This window comes from Pagrus pagrus (genome assembly GCF_965226575.1).
Source record: "Pagrus pagrus genome assembly, chromosome: 22".
NCBI lineage: Eukaryota > Metazoa > Chordata > Actinopteri > Spariformes > Sparidae > Pagrus > Pagrus pagrus.
In genome coordinates, this window is record NC_140204.1 from 20291369 (window position 1) to 20305253 (window position 13885).

Genomic DNA, 13885 nt, shown 5'->3' on the forward strand with positions numbered 1-13885 from the left:
CACCCCATTAACTTCATCTTGACCTAAACACTAACATTAGTTTTTCTTCCTTTACTTGACAAGAATTCCAAATATGGCGCCCTCATAAACATGTCTGAAGTCAGTAAAATATTAAAAGGTTCCGAGTTACATGACTTGCACTCGAGTCAGACTCGACACATGACTCTGGTGATTTAAAACTTGCTATAAATACAGTATTACCAAGTCTAAGTGTCTACAGTGGCTCTGTGATGCTGTACCAGCTGTGGCTCAGGAGGTGGAGCAGGTCGTCCAGTAATCTGAATGTCAGTGGGTTGATTCCCCGACTCCCCCATGCTGCATGTCGATGTGTCCTTGGGCAAGATTTTGACCCAGAATTGCTCCTGATGCTCACCTCTGGCATCAGTGTTTGAAGGTGTGTGTGAATGTGTGGTGACAAGTGTTGTAAAGCACTTTGAGTGGTCAGTGGAAAAGTGCTATAGAAACTCCATTTTACCGGGTCACAATGGTATCTTAAGCTAAATGCTAACATTAGCATGCTAACATATATACTGTACTGTATATACACGTGTACATTGTTCATCATCTTAGTTTAGCAAACTATCATGAATGTTCCAAATATCATGGCCTGGTTTACTTGACAGACTCGAGACTTGTTGGTCTTAATCTTAATCTACGCCTTTGTATCATTAAACCACTCGACACATACTTCAGCTTGTATTGGTCTTAAAGAACTATTCAAACTGAAGATTACAGTGAGGTTGTGTGAGGACGATTGCATATAGAAATATGTAAACACAAGATGGCCCCTCCCCTGAGAGTCTTTCTGCGTCTGACTCCAGCTGAAGACCCTGAGCTAACCTTGAGCATTTGAATAACTTGTGGGAGTAATAATTCACTGCTGCATTACATGATGTGACAGCACATCATTTCCCCCTCATCCCCATAGACAAGCACGCCAGCCTCTGCACTTGATCCACCCCCGACACACACACACACACACACACACACCCTATACCTCCATCCATCCTCTTTTCCTTCCCATCCTCCCTTGACAACAATTAAGACGTTTGCCTTGCACAATAAACAAATCTGTTACAATTAGTGTTGTTACAGCAGGGTGCACTTTAGTGCTCTACCTTGGGTCCAAGGTGGAGGAGGTGGGAGGGAGGGTGGGAGGGAGGGAGGGAGGGAGGGTGGAGTCACTGGGAGGCTCTTGCACCAGCGTTCAAATGTTCAGCCCTGTTGAAAAGCAAACCCCAGGGGGGAGGTTTGACTGGGAGGTGTGGGTGGGAACGGCTGAAAGTGGCCAAGCTCTCTGGGGAAATCTGACAAATGGAAGCGTGTTTCCATTCCCAAAGCAAATAATTTACATCAGGCATGCAGAATAGGACTGCTCTGATGTGTTTATTACGGAACTGAAGAGGCTTTAAAGATGTTGGAAGTGAGCAGAGCTGAAGCCTTTTAAAGTGTTTTATCATCCTATGGCTCCAGAACCTGGTGTCCTGAGGTTTACTGGAGAGTTATATTGTGCTGATGTGGTCTAAATGCCGTGTCAGAGGCTTTTACCACCAAATCATTCCAATATATCAGTGAATACATGTACATTTTGTCAAGAGATGACTCAGTATCACAAGTATAACACAAGTATAACCCATAGATACTAAAAGGTTTAAGAGTTGTACTTCAACACAATCAAGTTGCTGTTTCAGAGGCTTTTGTCTTGACAAAGTGTAATTAATGGTTTTATCAACAGTTGATTATTCATCTAATAATGCTTTATTGATCAGTTTAAAACCATTAACGAGGACATCTTGTGGATTGTCAGTTTTTATCCTCCTAACGGACTCAGTCGACCACTCAAGGTTGAAATGAATTAGTTCTTACCACATGTGGTCTGATCAAAAGGCACAAGTGTCCAGCGGTTTGCTGCAGCCACTGGACTGGACTCTGTATAATCCTCGTGAGGCAACATCCTCCGCAAGGCTGCTGATGATAGCATGAACCTGGAAGAAGAAGTGGATTCAGCCTCCAGGTCTGAAAATGGAAGTCAGGATGGAAGTACCTTCAACTTGCATTCTTTCTATCAGCCAGCAGGGGGCGACTCCACTGTCTAGAAGTAGATCACCCTACTTCTCACTTGAATTATTACCTCAAGAAAGAGTTGTCAATGGGTGACATCATGACATGTCATGGTCCTCTGTCATTTTTGTTTAATCGTGTGTGTGTTTTTTTGGTCTTGTGTTGTCTGTTACTTTTCTCCAGTGTTCTGTTTTCCATCCTTCCAGTGTTTTTCCCTTCCTTCCCCTCACCTGTCCTTCCCCCGCCTCACTCCACCTGCACCTCATCCCCTCGTTAGTTTGTGCTCCCTCTTTTCTTTGTCAGATCATTCTGTTTTCTCCTGAGTGTTTCCCGTGTTTCACCTGAGCCTGTCCTCCAGCTTCTCCCCATGGTATGTCTGTTTTTTGTTCCTGGCTTTATGTCTCCACTTGGCTCTTCTGATTTCTGGTTTGAACTTTGCTTTTGATTTGTACTTTGTTTTTTTTGGTGTTTGCTCTTGGTTTTTGGTGATATCAGCTTTAGTATTAAGACTCGCCTTTTGTTTCTCTAATCCTGCCTGTCTCCTGTGTGTTTCTGCGTTTAGGTCCTCACTTTTTCTCAAAATTGTGACATAGAGCTTAGTTGAGTTATTTTCCAGTGTACACTTGACTCATCCTTTTCTGAACAGCCAAAACTTAGTAAATATAGCTCAAACCCATGGTTAGTTTGCACACGACCTAATCTACCAAACCAAAAGAATGATCACAAGTAGCTACTTCATAAATAAACAAGTCAAACTCCAGTAATTGTACATCTGAGACAAAAAGGGAAACCTACATCTTCTCCTGTCCTCATAGATGAGTTAAAGCAACTGAAGCTAGCACCCGTAGCTCTGATTAGTCCATCATCCTTGAAGGTTTATTGTAGGTCAGTGTGATCGCTGTAAGAATTAAACCTGCCTGTGACACAGCTCTGCACATCACTCATCACAAGTCAGCCTCACAACACAACACTGAACTGCTCAAAAATAAAACTTTGGCATGAAAATACCATCCACAGGCATCCTTTTTTCATACATGTGAGTGTTCCTTCCTCACTCTGACACATGTAAATCACAAAGAGCCAAAAAAAGAAACTGGAATCATGCTTCAAAATGTTCCCTGTAGCTTCCGGCCCGCAGATTAATCAGCATCTCATTAAAATGTCGACATTTGGACTGTAATTAAATTCTATTAACAGGTTCTATCCACTTGAGTTTAAATCTCCCAATATGTAAGTGTCTTTTCTGAACTGATTTGACCTCACTCTGAAGTGTACTCAACATGAAGGTTTCACCTCGATATGCTTCACCTTGAGTTATGTTTTATTATTTTACTATTGCTATGAAAGAAAAGTGTGGAGGTTTATGCTGTAAAAGATTGAGTGTAAAATGCATTCATCGGCTTCAGTGTGTAAGTACTGGTGTATTCAATATGTGCAGTTACGGCTGGAGTCTTGAACATGAAAATACTCTTGTACGAGCATGTCTTCTGCATTGTTTGTTCAAGCACTGGTGGTGCCGAGGGACGTCGAGGCATTCAAAGACCCTTGTTTCTTCCTGAAGAGTGTGTGTCCAGCAGCCGGGGTGAGTTATCAACCTCGTCGCTTTTAATGTGGGATGACAGAGTGTGACCGCTGGGCTACAGGGACCTGTCTGCAGGGGGATAGAGGAGGGGGCAGCAGCAGAAGTGTGGTCTCTAATTGATGGTCACACTTTTCAGACCATGCAAGAGGAGATATGAAATACTTTGGGGGGGGGATGAACGTTGGTGTCTGTGTGTGGTTAAAGGTGTGAGTGTGTGTTGGTGTGAATCAGTGCTTTAGGGATCCTGAACTGAGGTAATTATTCTCTAGAGTTCGATGGGGTCAATTGTTGGCTGCCTCTGTATTGGGGCGTAACATCTCATTAAACTGTTTGAAGTATGCTGTGTATGGACCATATTCACATGGCGGCCATTTTCCTCAGGGTGGGACGCTTGAATGTTGCTGTGTTGTTGTGAGTCTTATAAATGTTGGGAATCTGACAATTGTAATTATTTTCCCGCTTCTTGATTGATCAGCAACTGAAAACACAATTAATATTGAAAATGTGGAGGTTAAACAGCATAGTAGGTAAACTGTTAGCTGCAGCAACAGCTAACGTTAACATTCAACCACTTTTTGCTAATATTGCTGTTACTTTGCTGATAGTATAACACGATACGATAGGAAAAAAGTGTAAATGAATTTAAAAATATCAACACACATCTTGGATACATTAGCCTGGAAGTGGAACACACTGCGTGCAATCAAACAGAAATATTAGCTAGGAAACGGTTGAATGCTAACGTTAGCTAATGGGTTAGTATTCTGTTTTATTTCAAATATGGCCCAACATCCCTCTGGATTGCTGATCAATCGGTAAACGGTGAAATGATAATAATTTGTCAGATTCCTTACAACTTTTTTATACGCAACCTGGAACACTGCAGCCTAACGTTATTCCAGCCTTCAAGATTCCCATCCTGAGCATGACATCAGAGGAAAATGGCCACGGTGTGAATATGGTCTATTGGATCAAGGTGTGTGTGTGTTTTATGCTTCACCATGCTTTCGGTGCGTCCTGCCACTTAAACAGAACTGGTGTTTTTCATGCTAACAGGATGCTAATCCTCTCTCTGAGAGCAATTAGTAACCTAGATCTTCATGAATGAATGATACCCTGTACTAACACTAATATCATACCCTTTTGCTTAGGCCCTGCTCCAGAAGTATTACCCCTAATCTTTTCCCCAGTAACCTCCCCTAGGGAACTCCTATTTTTACTTGTGTAATGTACTTTGTACTAAGAGGCTGTTGTCAATGGATCTGCAGCCCTAGAAAGATGTCTTTGCGCTTTGTTGTGGCCCTTGGTGCTTTAATGGCCATGTTGGGGTCATTTGTATTGAGCTTAATTGTGTTGGTTTATGACAGAATAGTGCGTGTATGTGTGCAATAGGTGTTGGAAACAAGTCACCTTGGGTTTTTGTGGAGCCAAGCATGACCCTTTGATATGATAAAAACACACATCAGTCGCAAGAGTATTGCAGTTTTCCTGGTATTTAGGTATGAGTTAGTGGTTGGTGTCCAGCCGATTTTTTACATATAGAAACGCCACTGGTCCTGTGTATTTTGCTCAATTACCAACTGTTAGCTCAGTCAATTACAACTTTAGAACAACTTGAAAACTGCATTGGGTTATTTTGGAGCATAATCATCACTGATACATGACATCATAATGTTTTAACATGAAAAAATACCTGTACACACATCCAGCAGACATTAGCATTAAAGCTACTTTGCTTTAGCCCTCAGCCAACTCATCTGTTTTTTTAATGGAGCTATTTAACTGTATTCATTAGCTAGTTGTCGACAATATTGTCTGTCGGCCGTTTTGTGTTAAATTGCGGTGCTTTAGTTTTGTTTGTTTCCCAGAAACACTTTTAATCCCCAGGGAAGAACTTGGAGCTTGTTGCTCCTTCAGTCATAGGTGGTTACACATATGTGTGCATGGGGTCAAAATAGGTTTAGCATCTATACATAAGAAGATCCTATCTCAGTTATCCATGTGAGATACGTGGATTCTTTCTAAACTTTCCAGGAAAAGCTGCAAATTCAGAGACAAATTTCAGAGTGCATCTCCCCAGCATGAACCCTCGCAAAACTAAACTCGGTAAATATTTCATGGCCCTCATTGATGGGTGCCTGTGGCACCGTCTTGTTTATGTGTGTGTGTGTGTGTGTGTGTGTGTGTGATCGCAGATGAGAGGTATGGATGAATAAAGCAGGTCTTGCATCATCTGAGCGCAGAGACAGCTCAGGGGGGGGGCAAACCTTGGACCGCAGGAGTCCAGCTTGTTAGCATGCTGCTGAACGTAGCTTTGTTCGTCATGAAATTTTCACGGATAATTGGATGTTATGAAGATTAATGTGCATTAGTTTTACAGAGCCGCAGGAGAACTGCAAGAGACTGACTCTCAACAGCTGTCTGTGGCCTCTTTAGTTCTGATAGCTGTGATAGTATTAGCTTGATTTCTTGATGTTGTTTGGTTACCTGATTGATCAAGTGATTCATTCATTCATTCATTCCACTCATATCTTACCAATTTGTCCATTTTTACGCTTCTGTACAATATGTACCAAACTGTGCTCTTACAACCCATCTCCAGTTAGACTTCACTATAATTTACTACAAATTACTCCAATTACAGAATGCATAGGAGTGACTCTAATTGTATGTTTCACTCTCATTACTATTGTTTCTCCATGAACACTGCAGACTGTTATATTCAATAATGAATCAACCACTTTCATATCCAGGGTTCCTTGGAATGGAATCAAATCCACTGCAGCTGCAGTCTGCTACTTTTTCAGATTCTTACCAAAAATGTATGAGAGTTGCTGTATGGAGCTTCAGACAGGACATGGGGGGGAGGCAGGAATATATATATTACACCAGAGGATACAAAGGCCGAATTTTGCATTCTTTTGCAAAAGTGTTCTTAAAGTTCCTCCAAAACTTTTTTCTTTTTTTTAAAACAAAGTTTACTTTCTCTCGCAATTTGTTTCATACTGTGGTGAAAGTTCTGTTTCGCCTCATCCCAGGAACATTTTTTGTGTTATACTTTGCTTGTGTCCCTGTCAGCAGCAACAGTAAGACTTTGGCCCGTAAGAAGATGTATGTATGTATGTCTAAAACAAGTCCATTAACTTCAGCGAGGGACACACTGAAATGGAAGTGCATTAATTGTGTACAAATTTTGGGAGGGAACAAATACATATTTACCGAGAAACATTTTAGAGTTGAAGCGCTCGGAGAATGGTGTCTCTGTCTCAGCCACTCCGCCCCTCTATCACTTGTCTCTGTTCTATGTAGCTTCAGTGAGAGGGTAGGATCACAGCGTTACTTCAACATACAAGTTTTCAAGACAAAACATTGTTATGACGTAATGAGTTTTGGTTGTAGTTAGCACCTACATTACATCTGACATATTGTTACAGAGCTGGGATTTGTATTTACGACTGTGGTGTTGCACTCAGAAACTGTGGGGGGCGCCATATCACACAAAATGGACATTTCTACTTAATGTTGCTTCAACCAACAGAAAACCGCTCTCTGATTTCAAGATGAGAAAGACTGTTAGCTACACTTTCTGCATACTTTCTCCTGGTATGGTAAAATAATACAATCTTTACACCAAAATTGGTCAGTATATGCAGGTTTTTTAAACGCTAGGCGATCAACTCTTTTTACAAGGCCAGTGGACAAGTTTGCCTGTCTGCTTTTCTTTCTTCCTTTTGCATCATGTTCTTCATCACGAGCACACTAGATAAACGGTAAAGAAAGCTGCTGATCACACACCTCCTCAGACTACATCCAGGACACTATAACAACAATTATACATTGGAACTATGGAACCAGGACATTTTTTATGTCACGTCCGCTCACATATGGCCACAAAAAGTGTCAATTGCTGGAACTGTTACATAGCGCCCCTTTAAAGACAAAAGCCAGATGTTAGTGGGTGTTAGTGAGTTTTCTGTCTGGTGTAAAAGAGGTAAGTCAGTTATTCTAGGGGCCAGTCTGAATTTTTCTGGGTGAACCTGAGCATTTGGACGAATGCCGTTTCACTTTTTCAATTTAATTTTCGCCATAATTGGCTTTCGTGTTGGGCCTGTCATTTAGATTAAAACAGATTACACTCGCAATCACTTTTCCCGCAGCCCTACCCCTCACACACTGCAGCACACACACACACACACACATTTCTCACAGTGATATAAAATATTTAAACTTAAGCTCCAGTTTAGGAGGTGCAATTACAGGCAGTGTCCTAGCTAGAGGTCATGGAGGGTGCCTACCTTACCATTATCTGCCTTCACTCACTTGTGCGTGAACATAGAAAAACACAGAATATAAACCAGTTTTCAAGATCTTGAGCATTTTTGATTTTAAGTCCTGCACAGATCAATGAGATACCTTTTGATCTGTGAGTGTGCAGGTACAGTTTACATCTTGATACGTACATATTAATGCATAATGAATAATTTAACATTTTCCAGGCACATGCATTTTTTACAGTGTTGTCTGTTGAATTATTTTGTTCAAATGACTAAATAAGTGAAAAAATAACTAATAAAAATCATTTGAAGCTGAAAATCCTTGATGCCAAGACATTTTTTGGCTCTCTCGCTTTACTTCCCCAGCGGTGGTTCTTTGACTTTCTCCGCCGGGCCTCGTCTCTGCCAAATATAGTTTTTCCGGTTCTCAACTCGACTAAAATTCCAGTTTGTGGATGGCAGCTTTAAAAGAGTCAGAGAAGAGTGCACATATACACAAACTCAGAATGATATTATTGTGAAAATACTTTCTCATGTTCTCTTCCTCTCTCTCCTCTGTGATACTGCTGCACCTCGTGCCCTCGCAGCCATCAAATATTCAAACTGACTCTGTCCCGTTCTGCCACTCTGGACACCTGAGTGCACTGATCTGAGGCCAGATGAACAGCAACATCACTCTCTCCATTTATTCCCAACTAGCAGCAACAACAGAAGGACTCCTACCTGTAAATAATTAACAAAGATCGCCTTTTCAACACTGATACTGCTCATAGGTCAGTAAGAGCAGAGTTCCTTCTTTAAGGAGAGGTTCTGCTGAAATAATCATGTCCAACAAGAGACTACATTTAAAAGTGTGCAGCAGAACTCAGCTTTAACATTTACACAATGGTATGGTTTCCTTTGGGCAAGCTGAAGGTCTTTCTAATAACGTATATCCACTAGGGATGCAACAATATTCAATATTTTATCGAACCGTTCAATACACAGAGGCAAACAATACAATACAGTACAATACTACAATAATGTTTGCTGTTTAACTTGATTGGATACTGCATATGTTTTTTTGGAAGGCAATTAAGATAAGTGTTACATTTTTATAATAAGGTTTGTGGTTTGACTATATCTGCTTTTAATTATTTTTTATATGCAATATTGCCTTTGCTAGTGTGAGTAGTTTTATATTAAGATATCGAAACCGTACGGTTACCGTGGCCCAAAAAACCGTGGAAAACTGTACCGTTGCATCCCTAATATCCACAGTCTTATACTTCAGCAGTTTGTGTTTATGGCACAATTCAAACTGCATTACATTCTTTTGTCTCTCACCATCAGCTGTTGTGCAATTCCTTTTCTGGGATCAGGTCCAGTGGTGGTCCACCAGAAGGGGAGGGTCTTCGCCTCTCTCTACTTCATATTCATATCATAATGACCAACTCACAGGGATGTCCCAACTTTCTCACTTGGAAGGCCAAAAATGCCAATAGTGATCCACAGACCAAAGGCAAAACCTGTTATATTGTATAATATATAATCATTTGTTTTTCTATGTAACAATTTTAAGCAATTTACATAATATTTTTTATTGACTGTATGTGAGTGGATTGTAACTGAAAAAAGAGACCTTCCTTCTCTGGGTTGCATATACCTATGCCTGTGGACAATTTGTTTAATGCTGCTGGACTCTGGATTTCTTTGTGAAGGACTCTGGTTCGCAACAGTCCAAGAGATGTGACTTTATTCTCCAGTGCCTTGTCTCAGTGCCTCTCTGCTTCGCTGACACAAAGAAACGGCAGCTAACGTCAATTTTGAAATCGAGTCCGCTGATATAAATATAAATGACCAGCTTCTGGCACAACGCAGATGTTCCACTAAGCCCCTTTTTAAGTGTTTTTTTTCTTTTTTCGCTAGAAACATCTGGTGGGCCTAATCAAACGTTATGGCAGGCCAACTTTGGCCATGATAACTTAATTATGGGCATTTTCAGTATGAGGAGATGAAGCAACATGCTGAGAACCTGTAATACCTGAACCTGAAATACTGTTCAAAGTTAAATATTTATGCAGCACTGGCAAGTTAGCAGGACACATGGACTTCTAGTGAGAAATGGCAGCTAGTAGCAATGATGATGCTAACCCAGATTATTAACAAAGTCATCTCTCCAGTAAGTGAATAAGCATCAACAGGCAGCATGGGTTAAAACAAGTAAGCATATACTGTATGTTCCTTACTGTACTCCTATAAACAGTATAACCAATAATCTAAATGATAGAAGAGACAAAACATCATTGGGATTTTGTGGTCGCAGCTTAATGTCAATATGATGAAAAGGTAAATCCTTATTGTTCGCCTTGAAGAGACATCCGACCCTGACCAATCCTGACCCACCAAGACATCGGTTAATCCGGCCTCTACCTTTAATTGGATAGGGGGACGGACGCAGCGGAGAGCTATTACTTAGTGGGATCAAATGTGAACTCTGACCTCTTGGCCAGCTGGCCACCAGCACACAGGCACTGAGGCAGTGAGGCAGTGAGGAGGATGAGTGGACTGACAGCATGCAAATACGGTCCGGGGAATGTTTCCAACTGCTTTAGGTCATCTGAGAGTTTTTTTATTGTTCGTATTGGGAGCAAAAATCAAATTTAAAAAAATGCAGGAATTAATCTGAAAGCTGAAACAAAAACAAACCTTGGGAGAATTTTGGGGCAACTGCCTCTAAGCTTATTAGCTGGTGACCAGTAGGATTTACATTTATCCTCAGGAGCAGTCTTAGGTCAGTGTTCCACCTGCTCACAGTAGTGTTGTGAATAGACGCGGATTAGAAGCTTAATTGAATTACTCTTCATTGACTGATTTCCCTGGATCTATAGTAGTGTTTCCTCATGTTGTTCAGGATTCAAACTGGCAACCCAACTATCCGAAAAAAAACCCCACTGGGTTAAACATTGACACAGCTTGGATTAATGTAACACAGACTCAACACCGGATGAACCTGATCCTGCACCAGTTTTGACCCTGTGTTGGTGTAATTGTTAATGTATGGTTATTCTGACCAACCCAACAGTGATTAACACTAACACTGGGTCAGAACCACCCTTTTCTTGGATGGATTTCTACCAGTGGGACGGTCGATCTGAATCCTCTCGAAATCTCTTATCAAATCTCTTTAGGTAGTTTGGTTGGGAATGAAAACACATGAACAAACACAAACCATAGCAGAGATTCCACTGTGGTGAACGGGTGCAGGACTTTGACCTCAAATGTTTCTCTTTGACGTCATCCCTCTCCATTTCTGAGGCTTTTGCGCTTGGAGAGGAAGGCGTTTGCTTCTTTGTGTTGTGAGAAAAGATTTGTTTTCAGAATCATATTTGTCTTTGGATGACTGTGCCACAGCAACTGTCAAACACTGTAAACCCACTTCTCATCTCCAGGCTCGTGCTGGCGCGCCGTCATATAGATAAAAATATAAACTTAAATTAAAAAAAAAAGTGTTAGAAATGATAACCAATCCATTTTTGAAATGCGTCGTATGTCACATTTCAAAGGTTCATTCCTCATGTGGGGACACTGAAGATGGACTGAGTGGAGCTCAGGCGCAGGGCGCTGCAGCTGCACGACGGCAGATGGCACCGCTGCGCCGTCCTGTGCCTCCAGTTTGGCACAGAGACGCGTCCACGTTGTTCCCACTGTCTGCCTTCGCTCTAGTTCCCCTCCCTCCCTCCTTCCTTCCCTCACTCTCTCTCTCCCGGCTTACAGTATACACCTATCTATCTTCCACGAGCATCAGCACTCTCTCCATCAGTCTCCGCGATACGAGCGCTACTACGGCGCAAAGCATGGCATCTCTGCGCCCCGCAAAACCGCTCTCTGCCGCTGCTCACCTCTGCGTCTTTCTGTTGACCGCCTCGGCCTGGATGGCACTGCCGGGACCCGTGCGCTGTGACAGCGGGGCTTTAAACCGGCGCGGCGGGGAGGACCGTACGTTTGACATGGGCGGCGGAGACGGAGGCTCCCCGCCGGGCTTACCGACGCACGGCGACGAGGAAGCCGTGGGCGCGGAGAGCTCAGCCCGCTTCAGGAGAGCACTGTCCCGGGAAAAACAAATGTCCCTGCTCAGCAGTTCGTTCGTGCTCAAAGGGGATGCGACGCACAACCAGGCGATGGTCCACTGGACAGGAGAGAACAGCAGCGTAAGTAGCCTACCCCCTCCTCGTCCCGTCCCGTCACGACCCGTTGGTTCATGCACCATTCATACCATACACCTCTTTGTCACCTTCCACCATCCATCACTCCAGCCACGGCGCACATAACCAGAAACAAGTTATTGTTCTCGCTGGAGGCTGCCGCTGCAGACGCACGCTGCGCAGCTCTCGCAGGGAACAAGGCACGGTGTGGGTTTTACGCATCCAGGTGGTCCAGCTGGACGCACGGTGGATGCTGTCAGGCTCCGGGCTTTGTTGACAGATCCGGACCTTTTGAACCTTTACATGTCGAGGGGCCCCACATATACCCACTCTGTCGCCCTATTACATCACATGGTGGCTGAGGCTCAAGAGCATCTTGTTGTTGTCTGTTTACACTGCGCTGCGCAGGGAAATTACAGCGTTCACAGTGGAACTTGTGATTATCCCCGTCCTTTGTTTGATCCTCATTTCATTTTAAATCGCAGTAAAATGAACATATGACTCCTTGACATAGGGAGACCCTTTAATGTTCAATTAGTGACCCGGGAAGGTCCCCTGACCCCACTTTGGGAACCACAATAATGAGCATTCTTGCGGCTGTGTGTGATAACATTCAGAGGGAGTCCAAGGATGCGCCTGCGAGCGCACAGAGCGCGCACTAAACAGGCAGCTCGGTGCCTGATTTAGTCACACGAAGCCATGACTAAAATATTGATGGAGCTTTTTGTCCATGAATCTTGCAGTGCCTTGTTTATTTGTGGTTCGAGTATGATTTGGCGCATATAAAACTGGATTTAGTAGCCTACTTTTTATTGTCAGTGTCTGCATGTTGTGTCACTGAAGTGGATTTCAGACAGATGTTGTTCCAAAATCACAAAAAGTCCCACTGGGATTGAACAGTGATGTCGGCAGGGACAAAAATAGCCCAAAATGTGACACATCCATCCACTAAAGTGACCAATGAATTATATTCTATTCCTAAAAGAATATTTTGAGGATATCAAAGTGATAATAGTATGAAGTGTGATCATATATTCATACTGAGTGATTTGTCCTCAGGGTTAGGGCTAAGTGAGAGCAGCTACAATATGTAAACAAGAGCAGTCTTTGTGATGGGTATTGACAGATGCCAGAGGGGGGATTGGTGCTGGTGTCTGGTGGGGACATCACTTGCAATCAGAGCCTTTTTGTCAGTGTAACACATTGCTGTTTTACTGGCACTGGCTGCAGGCGGTTCTGGAAAAAAACAAAAAAAAAACAAAACAACTAACCTGCAAATAATCTGACTGTGAAGCAGCCAGCAGACCTATTTTACTGAAATTTTCTGGAGTTTCATGACAAACTGTCTGGTAAATAATGGAAACGGTGACATTTGCAGGTAATGTTCAACTTATTGGATTATCGACAGAGGCGAGAGAGATTGAATTTAAAGCTGCTCTGGGTGCCTTTACACATTTGTGGGTCCAGATGGCAGCAAGAAGTTGATATAGTTTAATTTCAGAAGGCAGGTATGTGAATTTGCACAGTGCGTTCATGTTTGCTTCCTTCAGGAACACAGGATCGCTTCATTTGAACCAAGATTATTACTGAGGGAGCGTTAATGAGTTCAGAATGCATGCAATGTGCAGCTTTGAAGTTGAACTGAAAGTTGACTTCTACTCACTTTTTGTGTTAGGAGTTCTAATGATACTGTAGTTGAAGGCTGTGTTGTTCCAGAAGACGATGAAACCATTTCTTGATATATTTGTAGAAACATGCTGGAGTCCCTCAGTGGGCGTTTCCCA

The 13885-nt window shown here is 42.5% G+C and overlaps 1 protein-coding gene across 9 annotated transcripts in view; it reads left to right on the forward strand.

Moving 5' to 3' along the window:
• Positions 1-2366: 2366 nt before the first annotated feature.
• Positions 2367-13885, forward strand: part of sorcs2 (sortilin-related VPS10 domain containing receptor 2) — a 340016-nt gene continuing 328497 nt past the window's right edge. For 7 of the 9 annotated variants that reach the window (XM_084344671.1, XM_084344670.1, XM_084344673.1 and 4 more), the window contains exon 1: positions 11669-12107. In XM_084344671.1, coding sequence (XP_084200797.1) covers positions 11754-12107 — 354 coding nt within the window. In that variant the 5' untranslated portion in view covers positions 11669-11753. Of the gene's footprint in view, positions 2432-3566; positions 3644-11668; positions 12108-13413; positions 13480-13885 lie in introns of those variants that run through there. The other 2 variants (XM_084344677.1, XM_084344678.1) reach the window with 2 other exon arrangements.